Source organism: Bison bison, unplaced genomic scaffold, assembly GCF_000754665.1.
Source record: "Bison bison bison isolate TAMUID 2011002044 unplaced genomic scaffold, Bison_UMD1.0 scf7180017849866, whole genome shotgun sequence".
In the NCBI taxonomy this organism is placed as follows: domain Eukaryota; kingdom Metazoa; phylum Chordata; class Mammalia; order Artiodactyla; family Bovidae; genus Bison; species Bison bison.
In genome coordinates this window covers 58,075-80,990 of record NW_011480439.1, presented here as the reverse complement: position 1 = coordinate 80,990, position 22,916 = coordinate 58,075, and the positions used below count along the sequence as shown (strand labels likewise).

Sequence of the window (22,916 nt, the reverse complement as noted above, 5' to 3'; positions counted from 1 at the left end):
CGAAAGACTAATCCTGCTGCCACAGCCAGCAAGCCAGGCACCTAGAAGCTAAAGGGGTCACGATTCATCGGAAGACTCGGATGCACACCTGAAACTAACGCAGCGTTTGCATCGACTGCAGGCCAGGACAAAAGAGAGAGTTTAAAAAAGGGAGCACACATGCTCAGCTACTTCAGTTGCGTCCAACTCTGCACAACCATATGGGTCCATGAACTGCTGGGCTCCCCTGCCCATGGGACTGCCCAGGTAAGAACACTGGAGTGAGCTGCCACGCCCATGAACTGCTGGGCTCCCCTGCCCATGGGACTGCCCAGGTAAGAACATAGGAGTGAGCTGCCACGCCCATGAACTGCTGGGCTCCCCTGCCCATGGGACTGCCCAGGTAAGAACACTGGAGTGAGCTGCCACGCCTTGCTCCAGGGGATCTTCTCGACCCAGGGATGGAACCCGTGTCCCCTATGTCTCCTGCACTGGCAGGCAGGTTGTTCCTTACCACTAGTGCCATCTGAGAAGCCTTCAAAAGGAAGCTCTGACTGTCTCCCTCACAGCCATCTCTCAGCCCAGTCCAGGCACCAGAGAGGAGAGCCGGGGAGCTCCCAGAGCACGAGCAAACAACAAAACAGGCAAGGGCCCCACACGGTTTTCCGAAAGAATACATATAGGTACGTATTTCTAAAAAGCTAAGTCAAGGGGGAAAAAATGACTAAAATCCCCATGATATAGGCTAGTCCTTTGCATACAGTATGGAGTCAATACACATTTGCTCATGTGACTGGGACAGGCCAAAGCAGCGAGGGAAGTGTCATAATCTGGGCACAACTCCCAACTGTCCATTAAGCCGCTTCTGAATTTTATAGTGTTGAAGCTTCTAGTCTTGCCGGTGCTATCTATATGGTTTCAGAAACACAACATCTCCTAACCTAGAAGGAAATCAGGGTGAACGTCGAGCTGGAGACACAGAGATGTCAGGCAGACTTAGAAGGACGGTCAACTCCATTCGCTGTGACCCTGCTTCCTGCGCTGGCTTCTTCCCTGTGCGTGCTCTGGGTGGAAGCGTCTCCAAGCACTCAGGGCGCCTGGAGGAGGCGGCTCTCAAGCGCTGCCTTCACCAGCTCTTTAGCCTTCTTGCAAGGGAAAGCAGCACGCTTCAAAGCTACATCGTAAACACCTTTGACTCTCCGAAGCTTGGGAAGCAATCTGTATGAACTACGACTTTATCCGCTTTAACCCAACAGGGCGCGCCGCCAGGACGGCTAGTCTCTGTGCCCTCACCGCGCTGCAGGGTCTGATCGCCTGAGAGAGCCCTCAAGCGAGTTTTCCATTTTTTTGAAAAGCCCGGGCTCGGGTGGCTCAACGCGGTGATAAATCACTCACCACTGCATCCAGGAACTCAATCCGCCTCTTCAGATCCCCTTTCGTGTCACAGAACTGCCTGAAGAGGAGTCTTCCGATCGGCTGCTTGTCACAGAGGCTGCTGTAGTCCTTCTCTGGGTGAAGAGAAGACAACACACAGAAGCTTTTCTGAACCTCACTACTTTTACTTGACACAGTGCACAGCAGAAACAGCACTCGCAGTGTTATTGTTGAGACCACAGTTTTGTTTACTAGTTCACACTGGGTTATCACGGATATTTAAAATTAAAGTGCCAAAGGCAGTTGGAAGAACAGATGAAGAAAGGTGTGTGGAGACGGACTGGGAATTCCCTGCTCCCCACCAGAGGAAAGGGGGGGTTCCCTGGGGAACCCAGGGGCAGGAAAGGGCGCTGGGTCGGTCCTCCCACGACTCCACCCACTCCGTGTGTTAGGCACAAATTACACGCATGTGAAATTCATCACAGGAACATACTACTTTAGATTTTTGAAAACTTTTTTGTTTTGATACATTTCTATTCTTTCACAAGTTAACAAATATATTTTTAACGATTTTTTAACCGTTTTTTTTTTGCTCTCTGGTGGGATAATATATTGTATACCTTACCTTACCCCAAACACTCATATTATCTTGAGAACAAGGCACTAAAATTTGGCAAAAGTGTCACAAGGACTATAAGGCAAAATCCTATGTTCAAAATAGGTCGATTTAAACTTCAGCAAGAAAATCAGTTGCTCTTTTAGCAGTGGCTCTGAACTTGAGCATAATTATGTTCAGATATTCCTATGGCTCAGATGGTAAAGAATGTGCCTGCAAAGCAGGAGATCTGGGTTCGATCCCTGGGTCGGGAAAATCCCCTGGAGAAGCGTATGGCAACCCACTCCCATATTCTTGCCTAGAGAATCCCATGGACAGAGAGTCAGACAGAACTGAGCAACACCTTCACTTTTTTCACATTCCTAAACCAGCTATAAAGGTGAAGAATCAAGTGAAACTCATGAAAATCAAGCAGGCCCTAACAAACTCCTCAACTGAAGGGTTTATTAATGCCAGGTATAAGTAGGAACGAAATCCTGTTTAGATCACTGAGTCTGCATGTGGGGAATGCAGCCAAGGATATAAAACCATGTTTCCCATTGCACAACTGCTTGTTTCAACAAATGTCAGCAGCAGTTTGGCAAAAATTCTGCCACCCACTTTATCCAACTCAGCTACCACATTTTATTTAGGGATACTCACTCATTTCATTTAAAAAACACAGGATATAAAGTAGTTAAAGGGGTGATGTTTTTAAAAGTTGAGAGGTTTTTTGGTTTGTTTTTTGTTTGTGGCTGCACCTCGCAGCAGGTGGAACTTCTTTGGGGGACTAGGCTTCCAGCCCTCGCCCCCTGCAGTAGAAGTGTGGGGTGCTCACCACTGGGGGACCAGGCATCTAACCCGTGACCCCTGCAGTGGAAGCACGGAGGCTTAACCCGTGGACAGCCAGGGAAGTCCAAAGCTGGGAGCTGTAAAGGCTTTGCCCCCACACTCGGAGGTTCGTAGATCTTCCCGGTTTCCAGCGGGGTGGCAGATGGAGCACGGGTCTGCCGGCCTTCTCACCCAGGCTCCTCCTCCAAGGACCAAAACAAAACCACAGCGGAGAGGATGAAGCCTGACGCGGAAGGAAGGATGCAGGTGTCCCGGGGGTCAAGAGACCTGACGCGGAAGGAAGGATGCAGGTGTCCCGGGGGTCAAGAGACCTGACGCGGAAAGAAGAATGCAGGTGTCCCGGGGGTCAAGAGACCTGACGCGGAAGGAAGGATGCAGGTGTCCCGGGGGTCAAGAGACCTGACGCGGAAGGAAGGATGCAGGTGTCCCGGGGGTCAAGAGACCTGACGCGGAAGGAAGGATGCAGGTGTCCCGGGGGTCAAGAGACCTGACACGGAAGGAAGGATGCAGGTGTCCCGGGGGTCAAGAGACCTGACGCGGAAAGAAGGATGCAGGTGTCCCGGGGGTCAAGAGACCTGACGCGGAAGGAAGGATGCAGGTGTCCCGGGGGTCAAGAGACCTGACGCGGAAGGAGGTGTCCCGTGAGTCAAGAGACCTGATGCGGAAAGAAGGATGCAGGTGTCCCGGGGGTCAAGAGACCTGACGCGGAAGGAAGGATGCAGGTGTCCCGGGGGTCAAGAGACCTGACGCGGAAGGAAGAATGCAGGTGTCCCGGGAGTCAAGAGACCTGAGCACTGCATGGGCTTCCCACGTGGCTCAGCGGTAAAGAAACCGCCTGCAATGCAAGAGACACGGGTTTGATCCCTGGGTCAGGAAGATGCCCTGGAGGAGGAAATGGCAACCCACTCCAGTATTCTCACCTGGGAAATGCCATGGACAGAGAAGCCTGGTGGGCTACAGTCCATGGGGTTGTAAAGAGTCAGACACACACACACAACAGTAGGACCCAACTGAGCAACTGAACAACAGGAAGAGAGAAAGCCAACAGCGCAGGACCGATAAAGGAGCCACCAGCGAGTCCTCAGAGACCAGGAAGCCCGCCCAGGCCTGAACACAACTGCAGTCCAGGGGACTTCAGGCTGAAGCCACTTTGCAGAATGTGGGTATTTGACAAGAGAGACACTGAGACCCCAGGGAGGCAGAGCCCGGCTGGAGGAACTACACGCTGAGCTGGTAGAGTGGGGCAGCGCTGTGGCCCCTGGAACACAGGCTCCGTCCAGATGGACCTCGCTGACCCACCCACCTTCCAGAACCCCATGCAACAGAGGGGTGCCCAGGAAAGTCGAACCACGTGACCACAGAGGAAGCCCCTCTCTTAAATTAGACACATATTAAACTTTATAATTAAGCATACATAAGTTTTATAATTAAATATACATTAAATTCTCCCAGGCCCAAGATTAAAGGCTCCAGTAAATGCTAAACACGACAAAAGAAGGTTGATTCAGAGGTAGGGACGTCTCAGAGGCATTCCCAGCAGCTAAGGAGAGACAAAACCTCTAAGAAAGAACAAAAAATTAACCGCAAAATGCAAAGATCCAGAGGGACACAGTAAGCAGTAACAATCACTTGAGGGGCTGTAATAACAGAATAAGAAAGAAATCGAAGAGGACAAAATGGAAACCAAAAAGGATGACTAGTGAGTACAACGTAGACGGAGCAGAAAACAGACAAACTAGAAACCAACAGCTCCATGCTCCTCGGCGGAGTGTGAGTTCAGGTCAGAACAGTTTCTTCTTTCTGGCTCCAGCCACACTGAACAGCTTCTAGATCGCATGGACTACACATCCCTTATAATGCTATGCTACTGTACCAGATTTTAATTTGTTAGGACCATCTATGGACCAAGATACACAGAGGCAAGCGACTAACCCCACAAGCAGTTCAGAGAGGCTGAAAGAGGACACGCAGGGAGGCCAATGTGGAGGCAAATGAAGCTTCAAGGGGAAAAAACAAAGCTCACAGCTTCAAAAGGCCTAGATGCTATACCAAGGAGTCTCCCTCCTTCCTGGAAGGAGCAGATAAAAACAAACAACAGGAGAGAATTTCCTCCTCTCACTGTGTGCCAGGGCACCTGTAAGTCCTCTCCGTGGATCTACGCGTTTGACCTTCACAGTTATTCTTACAAGTCGGGCATTTTGAAGACATCTGTGGGACATGCTCATGTCCGAGGGCCATCTGGAAGGACTCGGGCCGTGGACGGGGAGAGGGGCAGCGCACTGGGGCCAGGGCACCAGCCTGTGGAAGAGCACTGGTGACCTGAGGGAGGCGGCAAGCATGGGAAGGAAGGGCCTGCTGCTGCTAAGTCGCTTCAGTCGTGTCCGACTCTGCGCGACCCCATAGACGGCAGCCCACCAGGCTTCCCCGTCCCTGGGATTCTCCAGGCAAGAACACTGGAGTGGGTTGCCACTTCCTTCTCCAATGCATGCAAGTGAAAAGTCAAAGTGAAGTCGCTCAGTCGTGTCCGACTCTTAGCGACCCCATGGACTGCAGCCCACCAGGCTCCCCCGTCCATGGGATTTTCCAGGCAAGAGTACCGGAGTGGGGTGCCATTGCCTTCTCTGAGGGAAGGGCCAGTTTCTCACAATAAAAGTGTCTCAGAAGGCAACTGGTTCCAGTTCCAAGTCCCTCAGCGGTGAGGAGGCAACGACAGGGAGGGCCGCTCTCGGGGACGTTGAGGAAATCGAGGGCTCAGAGCAGCTAGCCCCGAGCTGCAACAGATCTGAATCATGTAGGCAGCACAGGGCAGACAGAGGTCCTTCTCAGACACACGTACAATCTCCAAACAAACACCACTGAACTTCACACTTCAAAACGGTTAAAGTGGCCACTTCTGTTACGTTTATTTTACCACAATTAAAAAAGACTTGTACATGAATAACTTTGGCCACCTGATGTGATGAACTGACTCGTTAGAAAAGACCATGATGCTGGGAAAGATTGAAGGCGGGAGGAGAAGGGGAAGACAGAGGATGAGCTAGCTGGTTGGATGGCGTTACCGACTCAATGGACATGAGTTCGAGTAAACTTCGGGAGTTGGTGATGGACAGGGAGGCCTGGCGTGCTGCAGTCCATGGGGTCGTAAAGAGTCGGACACAACTGAGCAACTGAACTGAACTGTAGCCATATTATTCATAACAGACAAAAAATGGAAAACAACTCAATGTCTATGAAATGATGAATGGATAAGTATAACATGTACAGTGGAAGAGTATTTGACAACAAAAGGAGGTAAGTACTGATCCACGCCACACAGCGCAGGAACTCTGAAGAGATGAGGTTAAGTGAAAAGAAGCCAGTCACACAAGCCCACAGAGTGTACAGTTCCCATCTATATGAAATGTCCAGGATCGGCAGATCCATGGACACAGAGGTGGATGCGTGGCTGCCCGTGGCTGGACGTGGGGGCGGGAACCGGGAGCACTACCAGGGAGCACGGGGTTTCTTTCTGGGTGATGGAAATGTTGTAAAACTGAAAAACTGACTGTAGTAATGATTGCACAACTCTGTGAATATATTAAAAACCACTGAATTATACACTTTAAACAGGTGAATTATAGGGTATGCTAATTATATCTAAAAAAAATTGTTGTTTTTAAAACATAATGAGAAAAAAGATGTAATGAGGTTAAATAATAAGGTTGGATATGTTTTTCTAGGGGAAAAATACTCTGACTTTATGCTATCTGAAGTTAATTTTGATAGTTAAAATATTTAAACTTTCTTTAAAAGGAATTATAATGGTACTAAAGAAAAAACAGATTAAAAAAAAATTATCTTGGAGTAAAGGTGTCTTCCCTAAATACAACAAAAAGTTCAGAGGCTAAGAAGAAAAATATTGATATATTTGTCTACATAAAAAATTAAAACGTCCATATTGAAAAAATACTGCAAGTCAAAAGGCAAGAGCAGAAATAGAAAATGTATTCACATTGAATATAAAAGGATAACTCATTTCACATACAAAGAAATTTTACAAATGAATTAGAAGAAAATAAAATTGAAAAACCCAAGGAAACTGCTCAATTCCATCCATAATTAAGATGAGACCATTTTTCAAATTACAATTTGACATGAATCTGAGCAAACTTCAGGAGACAGTGACGGACAGTGAGCCTGGCATGTCGCAGTCCATGGGGTCACAAAGAGTCGGATACAAATAAGCGACTGAACAACAACAAAAAGATGAAAAACACTGGCAACAATCAGTGTTAGCAAAGTCCCAGGCAAGGGTAAGGTGACAGAGTTTGCAAAAGGCAACTTGGGAATATCAACATTTTGAATGTATATCCTTTGAACTGGAAATCACATCTCTAAACAAACAGTGATGGCTGCCCTCACGCACGGCTCTGCACATGAGTTCTTGGCTCACGTCAGGACCTGTGGCTAACACTCTCACAGCTGTAGAGTGGCCCATGACACTGACGCATCTTATTGTTTATCTGACCACTCTTTTCCTGAAGTTCCCATCAAGAATTCCTGTCCACACGCATAGAGAACTGTTTGGAAGAAGAATGGAAAAGGGTTACCAGCGTTCCCCTCTAGAGGGGATGATTGCCACATTTCTCTTCAGTTCTATCCAGAACAATGGGCCTATACTACATCTTACAGAATGTTCTTAATTTTATTTATTTATTTGGTCGTGCTGCACAGCTTGTGGGATCTTAGTTCCCCGACCAGGGATCGGAACCTGGGCCCACAGCAGTGAAAGAAAGTGTGGAGTCCTACTCACTGGATCACCAGGGAATTTCCAAGACCTTTTTAATGAAAAAGTCAATAGCCATATACTTTATGTTTCTAACGCACATTAGAAAACCTATGCGGTTTCTTCCTGTGAAGAATCCCAATGGTATAAGGAGAATCTATCATAGAGGATTTGAAACAAACAAGGCACTCAAGAGAAAATAACATCCAACAGAGGGAAACATCACGCACTAGACGCGGCCTCCGGAGAGGCAGGCGCGCCTCCGTACTCACCGACAGACTGGCGAAGCTCGCTGCACTGGCTGACCGGGGGAAGTCTCAGCATCTCCCTCCATTTCTTACTGCGGCCACTTTTCTTGTTAATCCCTCCTAAAAAGAAAAAAAAAAGGATTTCTGTAACATTCAGAACTACGCATTTCTAACAGCTACTTACTTCCACTCAGGTGATCCCTGGGTTGGGAAGATCCCCTGGAGGAGGGCATGGCAACCCAGTCCAGTATTCTTGCCTGGAGAACCCCATGGACAGACGAGCCTGGTGGGCTACAGTCCATAGGACTGCAAAGAGTCAGACGTGACTGAAGTGACAGAGCACACGCGCACACGCACACGCACACACACACAGTGATAAATGGTGTGAAACAAAACCAGGCCACGCAAAGGCGGAGGGTGCTCGTTGGGCTGAGATGGGACCAGGAGAGGCCCCTCTGGGCCACACATGAGCAGAGACCTCGGAGGTGAGGATGCAAGCCTCTGAAAGGCCTAGGAGGACTGTCCCTAGCAAGACAAGAATGGTAGGAAGAGCAATTAGATAATAGTTTAGAAAGATGTTTTTATTTATTATTTGGCTGTGCCAGGTCCTAGCTGCAGCCTGCAGGCTTCTCTCCAGTTGCAGTGCCCAGGCTGCAGTGAGCAGGCTCAGTAGCTGAGGGGCAGGGGCTTAGCTGCCCCAGAGCATCTGGGATGGTAGTTCCCCAAGCAGGGATCAAACCCCCATGCCCTGCAATGGAAGGCAGATTCTTAACCACTGGACCACCAGGGAAGTCCCTTTCATCTTTACTGTTGATGACCTTCCTTCCTCTGAAGTTTCAGCTGTGTGGACGGATACAGGCACTCCTGTTGTCTTCTTGGGGCAAGGGCAAAAAACTGTGCTATTTGAGTACAACTGAACACCACCTGCAGCATGAACGGATTTCAAAAACAATCCTGAGTAAAGGAAAGTGAGTGAAAGTTGCTCAGTCGTATCCGACTCTTTGAGACCCCGTGGACTATTATACAGTCCATGGAATTCTCCAGGCCAGAATACTGGAGTGGGTAGCCTTTCCCTTCTCCAGGGGATCTTCCCGACCCAGGAATCGAACCGGGGTCTCCTGCATTGCAGGAGGATTCTTTACCAACTGAGCTATCTGGGAAGTCAAAGGAAGTTGGACACAAAAGAATTCAGACAGTATAATTACACTGATATAAATTTCAAAAACAGCTGAAACTTACATAAATCAGAGTAATAGTTACCTATGGGTAGGGGCCTGGTGTGCTGTAGTCCACAGGGTCACAGTCAGACACGACTGAGCGACTGAAAAACGACGATGACAACAAGGAAGGTAGGCTGATGTTTTTATTGGAATATAACTGCTTTACAATGTTTTGTCAGTTTCTGCTGTATATCATCAATCAGCCACGTTGCATACACACATCCCCTCCCTCGTGAACCTCCCTTCCACCCCACCACCCCACCCCTCCAGGATGCCACAGAGCACTGAGCTCAGTACCCTGACAGAGGAATGGATAAAGATGGTGTGGTATATACATACAACGGCGTATTACTCAGCCAAGAAAAGGAACGCAATTGAGTCATCGGTAGCCATGTGGATGAGCCTCAAGCCTGTCATACAGAGTGAAGTGAGTCAGAAAGAGCAATACACTGTTATTATTCCCTTACTAAGTCATGTCTGACTCTCTCTGCGACCCCATGGACTACAGCACGCCAGGCTTCCCTGTCCCTCACCATCTCCCGGAGCTTGCTCAAACTCATGTCCATTGAGTCAGTGATGCCATCCAACTCTCTCATCCTCTGCCACCCACTTCTCTTCTTGCCTTGTCTTTCCCAGCATCAGGGTCTTTACAATGATAGGCTCTTCACATTAACACATATATACGGAATCTAGAAAAATGATGCTGATGAACCCATTTGCAGGTCAGGAACAGAGGCGAAGATTCAGAAAATGAACTTGTGGACACAGTGCAGGAAGGAGAGGAGACAAGCTGAGAGAGCAGCATTGGCTTCTGAGCACTATCACGTATGAAACAGACAGCTAGTGGGCGCCGCTGCGCAGATGAAACGGACAGCTAGTGGGGCGCCGCTTCGCATATGAAACAGAGCTAGTGGGGCGCCACTGCTGCGCATGAAACGGACGCTAGGGGGCGCCGCTGCGCAGATGAAAAGGACAGCTAGGGGGCGCCACTGCTGCGCATGAAACGGACGCTAGGTGGCGCCGCTGCGTAGATGAAACGGACAGCTAGTGGGGCGCCACTGCGCACTGCTGTCTTTCGACAAGTGTTGGCACGGTGCATCTTTCTCCATCTCTGTCTTTAACCTAAATGCATCTCTGTATTTAAGATGGCTTTCCTGTAGACAACATAGAGTTGGGTCTTGTTATTTCTTACACTCTGACAACCTCTTAGAATCGGCACACTTAGACCACTCACATGAAAAGCGATTACTAACATAGTTGGATTACCATATACAATATTAGTCACTCTTTTCTATTTCTTGCCCTTGTTCTTTGTTCTTGTTGTCTTCCATTCTTTTTTTTGCCTTTCAGTTATAATTGATATTATGAAACAATTTTCTCATCTTTCTTAGTATATAAATTATACTTCTCTTTAAATTGTTTTTAGTGGTTGTTTCAGAGTTAATAATATATATTTATGACTAATCCAAGTCCACTCTCAAATAACACTATGCCACTTCACAGGCAGTAAAATTACCTTATCAAAAAAACTGCAAAGTAAAGACTGAAGTCAGGAGAAGGGGACGACAGAGGATGAGATGGCTGGATGGCATCATCAACTCGATGGAGTTTGAGCAAGCTCCAGGAGTTGGTGATGGACAGTTAAGTCTGGCGTGCTGCAGTCCATGGGGTCGCAAAGTCAGACATGACTGAGTGACGGAACTGAACTGGAAAGTCTATGTTCTTCATTTTTGAGGGATATTTTCGTAAGAAATTCTGTGTAGTTTCTCGGAAGTCAGATGCAATTCCTATCTTTCATCCTCTGGAAGTAAGGTGTTCTTCTCTCTGGCTTCTTTCTGGTTTTTTTCTTTACCTTTGAATTCCGTATATTTGGGGTTGTTTGTTTCTTCGTAGTTACCATTCTTATTTTGTGTGTTTGGTGTGATTTCCATGTCTTTGAATGTGATTTGCCTAGGTGTAGTTTTGGGGGACATTTCTCCTATTTGGTGTTTTCTGAGCTTCCTGGATTTTGACTTGATGTCTGACATTAGTTTGGGGAAATTTTCAGTTATTATTGTTTCAAATCTCTTCCACTTCTTTTCTCTGTTTCTTCCCCTTCTGGTCTTCCCTTATATGCATGTTACACTTTTTGTAGCTGTCTCACAGTTCTTGGGTGTTCTGATTTCTTTTGTCTTTTTTTTCTCCTTTTCAGTTTCAGAAATTTCTACTATCACATCCTGAAGCTCAGTCTTTCCTCAGCCCTGTTCAGTCTACAAATGAGCCCACAAAGGCATTCTTCATTTCTTTAAAAAAAAAAAAAAAATTATTTATTTTTGGCTGTCCTGGTAATTCCAATGTTTCTACTTTTACTCAGACTGCAAAACCATGAAGAAGGTAGAGAAGGCTGACACCCAACATGAACTTTAACAGAATCACGCTGGCTGGTGTGTTGAGAACAGACCACTGGGTCAGAAAGGCAGAAGTGAGCCGAAGCAGCAGCAACTGCAGTCTTCCAGATGGAGGTGGCAAGAGGTCAGAGTCGATTACATTTTGAAGAGAGATATGAAAATAATTGTCCAGTGACTGGAGATGCTGTATAACAATCAAGGCAATTCTAGGATTTGGGGCCTGAGCTTCAGCTGAGATGCTGAAAGGAAAAATTGGGGCAGGAGAATTAAGATTCTAGTTCTGACTGTTTTGTGTGCACTGAGGTCTACGAGCACTGATGCCTAGTGGGCAGGTGGAGAGTCGATTTGCAGATCCGTACCACTGAGGCTGCCGAGACAGGTCACCACAGGTGGCACGACTCAGACAACAAGCACCCATTTCTTAGGGCTCTGAGGCGGGACATCCGAGATCAAGGCACCAGCAGATCTGGTGCCTGGTTTAGATATGCCTGTCCTTGTTCTGTCCTCACACGACCGTTCCTCGGTACATGCTCTCTGTTTATAAGGGTGTTAATCATCAAAAGCCCCCGCTCCCACAACCTCGTCCACACACAGTTACCCGCAAATGCCCTGCCTCCAAATCCCTTCCCAGTGGGCCCCCGAGCATCAGTAGGTGACAGTAGGTGACTTTGGGGTGGGGGCAGGGAGCAGGCATTGCGTCCACAGCAGCAGGCTGGAGACACAAGCTGGAGAACCGTGATGGCCACCCAGCCTGAGAGTGCAAGATGACACTCAGACAGAACAGAAAACCAAGGCATTTTCCAACAAGGCAAAACCTGCATTTTTGAAAAAACTTATTTGGCTGCATGAGGTCTTAGTTATGGCATGTGGGGTCTTCAGTTGCAGCAGGTAAACTCTCGTTGTGGCATATGGGATCCAGTTCCCTGAAACCCGGGCCCCCTGCATTGGGAGCTTGGAGTCTTGGCCACAGGACACCAGGGAAATCCCGAGGGAAAAATTGCTTTCTCCCACGGTACCGGCTCCAGAGGGCCTCCCAGATGGCTCAGTGATAAAGAATCTGCCTCTGAATGCAGAGACTCGGGTCAGATCCCTGGTTTGGGAAGATCCCCTGGAGAAGAAAATAGCAACCCACCTCAGTATTCTTGCCTGGAGAATTTCATGGGCAGAGGAGCCTGGCGGGGCGCAGTCCACGGTGTCACAAAGGGTCAGACACGACTCAGTGACTGAGTGCACACACACCAGTTTCAGAGGAATCACGCAGATACAGTGAAGTTATCTTCACCTGAGGAAACTTCCCCAAACGTCCTGGACCATTCATCAGCTCAGTGAGGATGAGAGTTGGGAGGAGGCCTTGTCAAACAGGGGAACTGATCTCTCTCATGCTGTGTCTTCATGCTGACCGTTTGCAGCCAGGGCAGCTACCCTGCCTACTGGAACACTGTCTGTGGTCCCAGACCATGGAGCCCTGCATCCAGGTCTCACCTTTCAGACAGCAGATCTGCTGCTAGGTCCCAGGGGATGAAAATGACGTGGAGTTAGATGAAGTGCTTTACAAAGATTCCTGAGCATCTTAGGTCCTGATGACCGCAGCCAATAATCAAAGTTTCAGGCTGGAGAAAATGTATTTTCCCTTGTCAGAAATTAGTGGGAATTTCACATTAATGTGAATATGGCCAGCATTGTTTTTAGTATACTTAACATGAAACTATTTTTAAAAGTCAATAGCAATGAGTAATAGAACATTAATTAAAATGGAGGCTATCACCAAGAGTTTCAGCTTAACTCTGTGTTTCAGCTATTCCTCCCCCAGGCTGGTCTTTCTGCTTTGCAGTTTAAAGTAAAGTTAATCAACCTGAAATATTATGTCAGACACTGTAGCTTTTGATGGTTAATGGACTAAAGCCTTCTATATAGGATTGAAATGTTGTAATTCAGCTGATTTGTTCCCATCTCTGTTGTTCGGTATATCCCTCACTTATGAGCTTAAGATCCGATAATCCGTTAAGTTAGAAATTACTTGTCTATCGGTGGCGTCTGCTCTGGAAATGAAATTTGGGCTGAAGGTTGGCAGATGATATCGGTTAGAAACAGGATTTTTTTTTTTTTTAAGCAACAGGAATTTAAAATTTATTTATTTGGCTATGCCAGGTCTTAGTTGCAGCATGCGGGATCCAGTCCCCTGACCAGAGATCCAACCCGGCCCCTGCATGGAGAGCACGCAGTCTTAGCCACTGGACCACAAGGAAGCCCCACGGAAAACGGCACCCTGTGGGGGAGGCCTGGTTATAATCAGAGACCTGGGAGGCTTCCCAGGCCCTGCTCTCTCTCTCACATCCCACAGCCTGCCTGCCGCCAGGTCCCATTACTTCCGCCCCCCGATCCTCTAGCGTCTGCCCCCTCCTCTCCTCGTCCTGTCGTCCCTTTTGTCCAGACTCAGCATTTCTCAGGTGAACTGGGCAAAAGCCCCACCCTGACTTCCCTTGCCTGCAGTCTGTCTCTCTCAGACTACGCCAAGGTGATCTTACCGAACACAAAACTGGCCGTGAAGCCCCCTCCCCAGTTGGTGGTTTCCAGCCTCTGCTCTCCGGGACTCTCCTCTGTACCACCTGTGTGGACGCCACACGGCTCCCTGAGCACGGCCGGCTTCTTCCACCCTTTGCACCCCGTGTCCTGCTCTTCTCTGGCTGCAGGGCTCCTTCCTCTCTGTTCGTCTGGGAAACTCCTGTTTGTCCTTCCAGGCTCAGCTCGCCACGATCTCCTCCTGTGTGAAGTCTTCTCCGTGTTCCCAGGCAGAGTGGGTCCCTTCACCTGTTTAAGCAGCTCTGGCCACGTCCTCCTTGTCACATTGCCCTGCATGTCAATTATTGTCAACCTACCCCTTCACCAGCCCGTGAGCTCCAAACAACGGGGACAATCTTTATACTTCTCACACTTTAGTTCAGTTCACTTCAGTCGCTCAGTTGTGTCTGACTCTTTGCGACCCCATGAACCGCAGCACACCAGGTCTCCCTGTCCATCACCAACTCCCGGAGTTTACCCAAACCCGTGTCCACTAAGTCAGTGATGCCATCCAACCATCTCATCCTCTGTCGTCCCCTTCTCCTCTTATCCTCAATCTTTCCCAGAATCAGGGTCTTTTCCAATGAGTCAGTTCTTTGCATCAGGTGGCCAAAGTACTGGAGTTTCAGCTTCAACATCAGTCCTTCCAATGAACACCCAGGACTGATCTCCTTTAGGATGGACTGGTTGGACCTCCTTGCAGTCCAAGGGACTCTCAAGAGTCTTCTCCAACACCACAGTTCAAAAGCATCAATTCTTTGGTGCTCAGCTTTCTTCACAGTCCAACTCTCACATCCATACATGACCACTGGAAAAACCTTGACTAGATGGACCTTTGTTGACAAAGCAATGTCTCTGATTTTTAATATGCTGTCTAGGTTGGTCGTAACTTTGCTTCCAAGGAGTAAGCGTGTTTTAATTTCATGGCTGCAATCACCATCTGCAGTGATTTTGGAGCCCAATAAAATAAAGTCAGACCCTGTTTCCCCATCTATTTGCCATGAAGTGATGGGACCAAATGCCATGATCTTAGTTTTCTGAACATTGAGCTTTAAGCCAACTTTTTCACTCTCCTCTTTCACTTTCATCAAGAGGCTCTTTAGTTCTTCTTCACTTTCTGCCGTAAGGGTGGTGTCATCTGCATATCTGAGGTTATTGATATTTCTCTCGGCAATCTTGATTCCAGCTTGTGCTTCTTCCAGTCCAGCGTTTCTCATGATGTACTCTGCATATAGGTTAAATAAGCAGAGTGACAATATACAGCCTTGACATACTCCTTTTCCTATTTGGAACCAGTCTGTTGTTCCATGTCTAGTTCTAACTGTTGCTTCCTGACCTGCATACAGGTTTCTCAAGAGGCAGGTCAGGTGGTCTGGTATGCCCATCTCTTTCAGAATTTTCCACAGTTTATTGTGATCCATACAGTCAAAGGCTTTGGCATAGTCAATAAAGCAGAAATATATGTTTTTCTGGAACTCTCTTGCTTTTTCGATGATCCAGCGGATGTTGGCTCACACTTGGTAGACACCAAGACATAAAGTGGGTGTTAGAGAATTATATTTTTAAAATCTAAGGTACTGGAATTTATTAGATTGCTAATGGTAATTTATATTGACAGAAAATAGTTTAGCTTAAAAATTAATATTCATTTGGAGGACTTTACTTCTTTAGCACTTTTTTTTTTTTTTTACTTTAGAAGAATATTTTCTCATTTGTGAAGGAAACAGTTTATTTCAGGACCTACGTTTCTCCTCATCCAACATGCAGCGACATTATCATTGTTTTCTAGAACTGTGCTGTCCAGCATGAGCACGATGAGTGGCCGCTGGCCGGACACACGGCCAGGCTGAATGGGAAAGTGCTCATTCAGATTCTATTTAGTACAACAGTGAGAATTTTTTTGAATGAGTTAGTTGATTACATTCAGATGTGTTTCATTTGAAACATGGATCCCTCTTTTTTGGGTAACAGAATATGATTGGGATGCTTTATGCACAAGAGTAAAAACACTGAAAAGTGTCAACTGGGCTAAAATTGGACATCCCCACTCATATTGTATATTCAGTGAGAAATGGGAGGGAAACAATATCAACAAGGGGTGAAACAACATTACTGTCCTGGTGAGAAACCATAAGGGTTACTTCAACCTGAGTGTTAAGGTGAATATTAATACAGCTGACATGTCTGCTGGTCCAAAACAGTTGAACAGTAAAATTCCTGAACTTCTACAGGTCCAGGAGCTTGAGCACTGGAGAACATGAGAACTCCCATCTCTGTTGTTATTCTGTCAAAGGAGAGCATTTAAAAGGCACTCCCCAGCTCTTCAAATGTAAACAGAACACAGAATCAACTGGCAGAAGACCCAGGATAAGGTTCTACAGTTCAGGGCAGTCAGGGGGCTGTAGTGTCTCAGGCCTGGAAGAGGGCCTTTCCCTAATGACCAGGAACAGGCAGCGACCACTGTGCAGGGATACTGGAAAGGGGAAAGCCCTCACCATGCCAGTGACGATGACAGAAGGAAGGCCTGGAACCCAGGAAATGAGCCAACACAACACGAGACAGTGATCGTCTGGTGAGGGCACAGTCCAGGCAGAGAAGAAATAGTTGCCCAATCTGAACAGAACAAGCCTTACTACTGGGGAACTGGAAACACATGACTGCTGCCCGTTCTATACAACTGTGCTTAATTTAACCAGAAAGTAACCTGTCTGAAGCCTTAGCTCATCCAAGAGCAGTGCACTGATCACAAAGTCCTACTGAGTAAGAGACTGATAAATAAGTCTAGGCGTGGGAGACTGGATGCAGACGCTCATTCGTTTCTGGTCCCAGATCTTTTACTTCTTTCAGAGATGACTTTCTGTTAATCAGAGTGCCTTTAGTCTCAAGTTAGGACACTAATGTTCAGCATTTGCCTGTCACCTCCTCAAAGGCAAATTTTCTGCTGAGTTCATGGTTTACTCGCAGTACCAACCACAGTCTCTAGTATAAAATAAAATGGTCAATAAATTCCTGATGAAGGAATGGAAGAAAAAAGAAGAAATGGATTAAGCATTCAACTCAAGAAGCTAGAAGCAAATCAAAATCAAAATAATAATATAAGTGGAAATTAGTAAAATAGAAGGCAAACATACAACAGCATATGAAACCAAAAGCTGATTCACTGAAAAGATTAATAAAATAGAAAACAGAAAAATCTTTTGCAAGTCTAATTAAAAATGACAGGCACACACAAATAATACTCCAAATTAAAAAGATCACAATTGTAATTATAAAATAGTATGAAAATGTTACAAATAAAATTTATGCCAAATAAGTTTGAAAATGTAGACAAGAATTTTTTTTAGAAAATATACATTACCAAACATAAGAAGAAACAGGAATCTTGAATATCAGAATAACTATTAAAGAAACTAAACAGATAATAAAAAGAACCAACGCCAGCCCTTCTTCCAGAGAAGGGACAAGGCACCAAACTCAGGCATGTTCACAAGCAAAGCTAACCAAGCCTTTAGGGAACATGTTTTAGGGAAGATCACGCTGTTGACAGGATTTGTGTCTTTAACCTTCATGGTGACCTCTGACACTTGCTCACCTGGCTGCCCTGGTCTCACAGAGGCAGGGAGGCTCCGTGGCTGTGTGTGGCTCTCCCCTGTGGCTCCCGGGCTTCTCCTGAGTTGCAGTGCACGGGCTGAGCTGCCCTGCGGCAGGCGGGGTCCTCGACCAGGGATCAAACCCATGTCCCCTGCACTGGAAGGTGGATTCTCAACCACTGGACCACTAGGGTAGTATCAGAACATTCTATAATTTTTTTTCCTCTAAAAACAAAACTTGTACCAGATATAATTTGCACAATAATATGCACTAATCTTAAGAATATTGTTTGACGAATTTCTATGAACGTATGTGTGCAATTACCACCCAGATCAATAAACAGGGCGTGCTCACCATCCGCCAAAGCTCCTCTTCTGTGTCAGCCCCTCCCCTTCCTCCAGGCAATCACCACTGTGATGACCATGGATTATTCAATTTCTCTTCAAGCTCAGGAAATCATGGAGGACTGCAGCTTCTCCTGCTCTTCCCCTCAACACACGCCTAGCTGTTGTGCGTGTCAGTAGTTCTCTCTTCTAAGGCAGCACGGAATTACGGAGCTTCATGGCTTGTTCATCCATTCTCTTACTGATACCCTTTGGGTGGAAAGGTTATTTCCAGTTTGAGACGATTATGAATAAAGGTACTATAAACATTCCGGTACTAGACTTAACATTTACAAGTATGGGGTCAACTGATGCCCCAAAGTTGAATAAAATCTCAGGTCTCGGTCCCTATTTCCAGACTGCTAGTCTAAAGTGAAGTTGCTCAGTCGTGTCCGACTCTCTGCAACCCCATGGACTGTAGCCTACCAGGCTCCTCTGTCCATGGGATTTTCCAGGCAATAGTACTAGAGTGGACTGCCATTTCCTTCTCCAGGGGATCTTCCCAACCCAGGGATTGAACCTAGGTCTCCCGCATTGTACAGACGCTTTACCGTCTGAGCCACCAGGGAAGTCTAAAAGGACAGCTTATTTTGAAATCTCAATTTCTGGTTCTTACCAGTACTGAGGGACTTTCTGAGATGTGCTCTTCTGTCCTCAGCCAGCATTTGGCATTTGCAAAGAGACTGAGCGCTAGCACAGTGCTGGGTGCTGGTGAGCCAGGAGAGGAGACCCAAAGCTGTCCCAGGCATACCCAGCGCAGCGAGAGTGTCTCCTGGGCACAGCAGGGGCTGGAGGGAGGCAGTGACCAAGCCTTCTGCACAGCCTCGGACATTTCCCAGAAGAGACTTCCTGGAACAGGAAGGAAGAAGAAGACTTTGCCAGGCAGGAGAGAAAAGCCCAGGGGCATGAACTGGTATGACCCACAGCTGCTATGCACAAGGAGAGGAGAGCAGGCCAGTGGTCAGGCAGGACCCTCTGGGCCATGATGAACTAAGGCATTTGGATGTGACCCGGGATGAAGCTCCAGGGCCAAATTTTAAACAGGAGATTATTAAAGAGAACAACTCTGTGTTTTAGAAAGAGTGTTCTAGCAGCCTTGGGGATTATAAAAGAGAAAAAACTCTGAAAGTAGAGACCAGCTAGGAAACCACTGCCCTCAGTCAACTTAAGAGGTGTAGAGAATCATCTAAGGGGGTACTGGGAGAAGACACAAATGAAAAATGAACAAGACAAATAATAAAGCTCAAGAATAAATGAGATTCAAGGACCTCCTGCACGTGGGGACTCAGGAAGAGAACGCCAAAGAATGAGACAAGGAGCCAGGTTCGAGGTCAACTAAATGATCACAGGTGCAATGTGTCAGCTCATCATCAAGGTTCTGGACATAACAAACCTACAACCACAACCACCATGATTATTTACTGAGCACTTTCTAAGTACCAAGCACTCTACCACATTAATCCACGCAGCCCTCCCGCCAACACTGTGAAGGAGGGCTGTTCGAAGTCCCAGCTCTGAAGAACAGGAGAATGAGGTCTAGGCCGAGCTTGGGTAGTGCCCAGAGAGAACTGAGCGCGCTGCCTGGATGCTGCAAACCCCCACTAACGCTACCTGTTCTCAGCTATCGACCATCAGGCTCTGCGATCAAACCTGAACACGCCTTAAGCCCTCCGTATCAAGCCAGTCCTTTAGTTTTCAGCACAAATTTCACCTTCTCTTTTTTGAAATTACCAAATTGCCCCCCTTAATCTCCAACTGTCGACTAAGTGCCAATTATATGGCCAGCACAGAAAGGGATAAACAATAAAAGTAAGAGTTTGTCCTGTTCTTACAACAGATGACAATTTAGCCGAGAACCACTGGCTACCCCGTGCTGTGAGCTCCAAGTTCCAGATTCCCAGCGGGCAGAGAGTGCCTCTGAGCTGGAAGACCAGAGACACGGACAAGGAGGATGAAGGTAAAATGGCCCTGAAAGGAGGAAAGAACCAAACGAGAAAATAAGAAGAGCCTGCTGCACAGAAAGTTTGAACAGTAAGCATACAAGAGCATGTCCAAACCAATTTCTGGAATTGGAAGGTATATAAGCTACTTATAGAAACTCCTTGCAACCAAAAACCCTGATGAGGAAGCTTCAGCAAGAGATAGCATTAATGATAAAAGGTATATCAACTATACGTCAGGTGCTAAACAAACCTGTAGATAAAACTACAACCTGAAACCTCAACAGAATTGCTATCAGTTCAGTTGAGTTCAGTCACTCAGTTGTGTCCGACTCTGCGACCCCATGGGCTGCAGCACTCCAGGCCCACCTGTCCATCACCAACTCCCGTACACATGACCAAAATCCACGTTTAATGTTCATATCATATCCTCCTCCCTGCGCGTTTATAAGGTTAATTTCTGCAAGAAGACAAAATAGAGTTAGTCTCCTAAAAGCATGATGTGAAACAATTTCAGCTTCTCATTCGAAACAATTAAAGGCCATCAACTGCTTCACAAATGTCCCGCACGGGGAAAAATGCTGAGTTTCCAAAGAATCGGTGACTTCCGTACTTTCCTATATGAATAACATGCTCATTTCATACCTCCTCAGGGTGAGCCTGGCATAGTGACACACACACAGTTCTTTCCAATGAGACATCATCTGCCGACACTCCTGAGAAAGGTGAAAAGATCTCAACAAACCTGAGGCCAAAAAAAGAAAAGAGACTGATTTTACTTGAAATAAATCTAAGAAATGACTGGACTGACAACACTGCAGTTCCCAGGGCCAACATGTGACTGCAGGCTCCGTCCACTCATTTCAGAAGTTAATCTCCTAATACGGAGCCAGAGGAACTAACGGAGGAGTAAGCAACCATGAACAGACAAGTGTCCAAGAAAGTACTTTCTGAGAAATACTTTACAAGCTCCTAAAGCAAATAAACAGTTTCCAACTTGGGTAAACAACCCTAAATCATAACCAACATGCAGCACTTAATATTCGCATCTTTCTGACATTTCCGATTCAACTTCTCTAAGCATTAACCACACTGACGTAGCGACTCCTTTACCACAGGAGGAAACACTCCTGCTGCTGGGGGCAGGCCTCCTCAGAGTTATAAAACCACAAGTTCAGAGTTGCGGGAACAAACTTAATACAAATTCCTTAAGCAATTATCAACATGGTCCTAGGCTTTATGGCAGAAAACAGTGGTTTTATGTTATTTAGCATTTACAGCACACTTACATGTACCTCCTTACCTAAGCTCTACAGCACTGTAAGGCAGTCTGTTTGGTACAATATTCTCTATTGTACAATATTCTCTATTCATTCATTATACCCAGATATAAAAGCAGAGCAGAAAGAAAACAGGTTTAGCCTCAGTCAGATCTGATTTCCATGGAGCATGGTCCACTTCTACGATCAGTGTTGAGTTCAGAGTGAGGGGCGCCAGATGACAATCAACACCCCATCTTACTCAGGACTCCCCACGGCCTGAACAGCAAAGCAGGACCCGGCTTCTCCCTACCCGTCTTCCGTTCTACGCAGAGGGGTTCAAGTGAGCACACAAAAATATTGAGGTCTTGATTTTCAACTCCTAATACAGCAAACACTTTACATAACAAAGTTCACTACGTCTGAACTCAGAATCCCTCCGTTGTAACCCCTAATTCTCTGCATCACTCACTGTGACTTCAAGAATTTCCTGCACAGTGTTTCTGATGCAGTCTCCAAGGTGTGAAAAACCATGCACATTTTAATCAAGATCTTTCTTCTTGAACGGCTGAGGATACAAATGGGAAGGAGGTGGCTTAAAAAGAGAACTCCCCAAGTCTGATATTCCAGTTTAATTTCTCTTACACAATGTTAAGCACTAATCACAAGATGAACTGATTGATGCTTCTCAGCAGCATCACAGGTCACCAGGACTTAGCCAACATGTGCACCCAGGACTGGAACTCTGAAGCCCTGGGAGACAGAACACAAAATACTTCTTCCAGATTGTATTAAATACACATCCTTAGGAGGGCACTTACTCTGTTGCCAGCACAAAGATGAAGCGGCTGACCCCACACCGAATCCCTAAGAGCAAAGGGGCTGAAGAACTATGGGGTGGGCTCTGCCTCCAGCTCTCCCATCTCTCCAGGAGCAGCAGAGGAGTCACCTCCCCAGAGAACTATATTCCTAGGGTCAGCAAGCAGAAGGGCTGGCCCAACTGCTGCTTCTACATGGCGACCAGCATGAATTCTTCCTAATGTGTTCAATCTCTCCCTAAAGATTTAGCCCTAAGCCGGGCTAAAACCCACTCTACACAAGTCTGGACACCATCAAACCTCAAACCCAAGAAGAGATGCTATGGTAACAGTCCCCCGCTCTTGCCTGGGAAATCTCACGGACAGAGGAGCCTGGCAGGCTACAGTCCACCGGGTCGCAGAAGAGTCGGACACGACTGAGAGACTGAACAACAACAATAGACACTTAAGTGAAGAGTCTCCCAGGGTGGTTCACAGGATTCTCTTCGGTGGCCCTTTGAAGACCACAAAGGCACGGTTCTTTGCCGCTGGCTTTACTGGTTGGTCTGGCCTCCTCTCTTGGGGACAGATCACACTGCTAGCCCGACGCTGAAGCCACACTGCGTCCCGAGGTTCCGGAAGGAGGGCAGGACAGGGGATCAAGAGCAGACTGACTGGAGAAGCGCGCGGGCTTCCTTCACGCGGGTCCCGAGGCGGCGCCGAAAGGCGACGGAGCAGCTTAGGCGTTAGGTGCCCGGGCTGACCACTCGCTGACCGCGCACTCCAGAGAGTCAGGCTGCGCGGGCCCGGGGGTCCCGATTCCGCGGAAAATCCGGGGGCCGCGGCAGGGTCGGTGTTCCCGGCAGGGCTGGGGCTGCACGGGCTCAGGACCCGGGCGGGGTCGGGGCGCCGCTGTGCACCCACCTTGGCGCGCTCTCAGCAGCATCGTGTTGGCCAAGAAGTTCTC

The 22,916-nt window shown here is 47.2% G+C and overlaps 1 protein-coding gene across 12 annotated transcripts in view; it reads right to left on the bottom strand.

Moving 5' to 3' along the window:
- GRK4 (G protein-coupled receptor kinase 4) overlaps window positions 1-22,904 on the bottom strand; it is a 57,878-nt gene extending 34,974 nt beyond the window's left edge. For 5 of the 12 annotated variants that reach the window (XM_010847985.1, XM_010848037.1, XM_010847970.1 and 2 more), the window contains exons 1-3: window positions 13,946-14,424; window positions 7,838-7,933; window positions 1,375-1,487 (exon numbers count right to left, since the gene is read on the bottom strand). In XM_010847985.1, coding sequence (XP_010846287.1) covers window positions 1,375-1,487; window positions 7,838-7,933; window positions 13,946-14,276 — 540 coding nt within the window. In that variant the 5' untranslated portion in view covers window positions 14,277-14,424. The other 7 variants (XM_010848019.1, XM_010848028.1, XM_010848002.1 and 4 more) reach the window with 7 other exon arrangements.
- Between the last annotated feature and the right edge of the window lie 12 nt (window positions 22,905-22,916).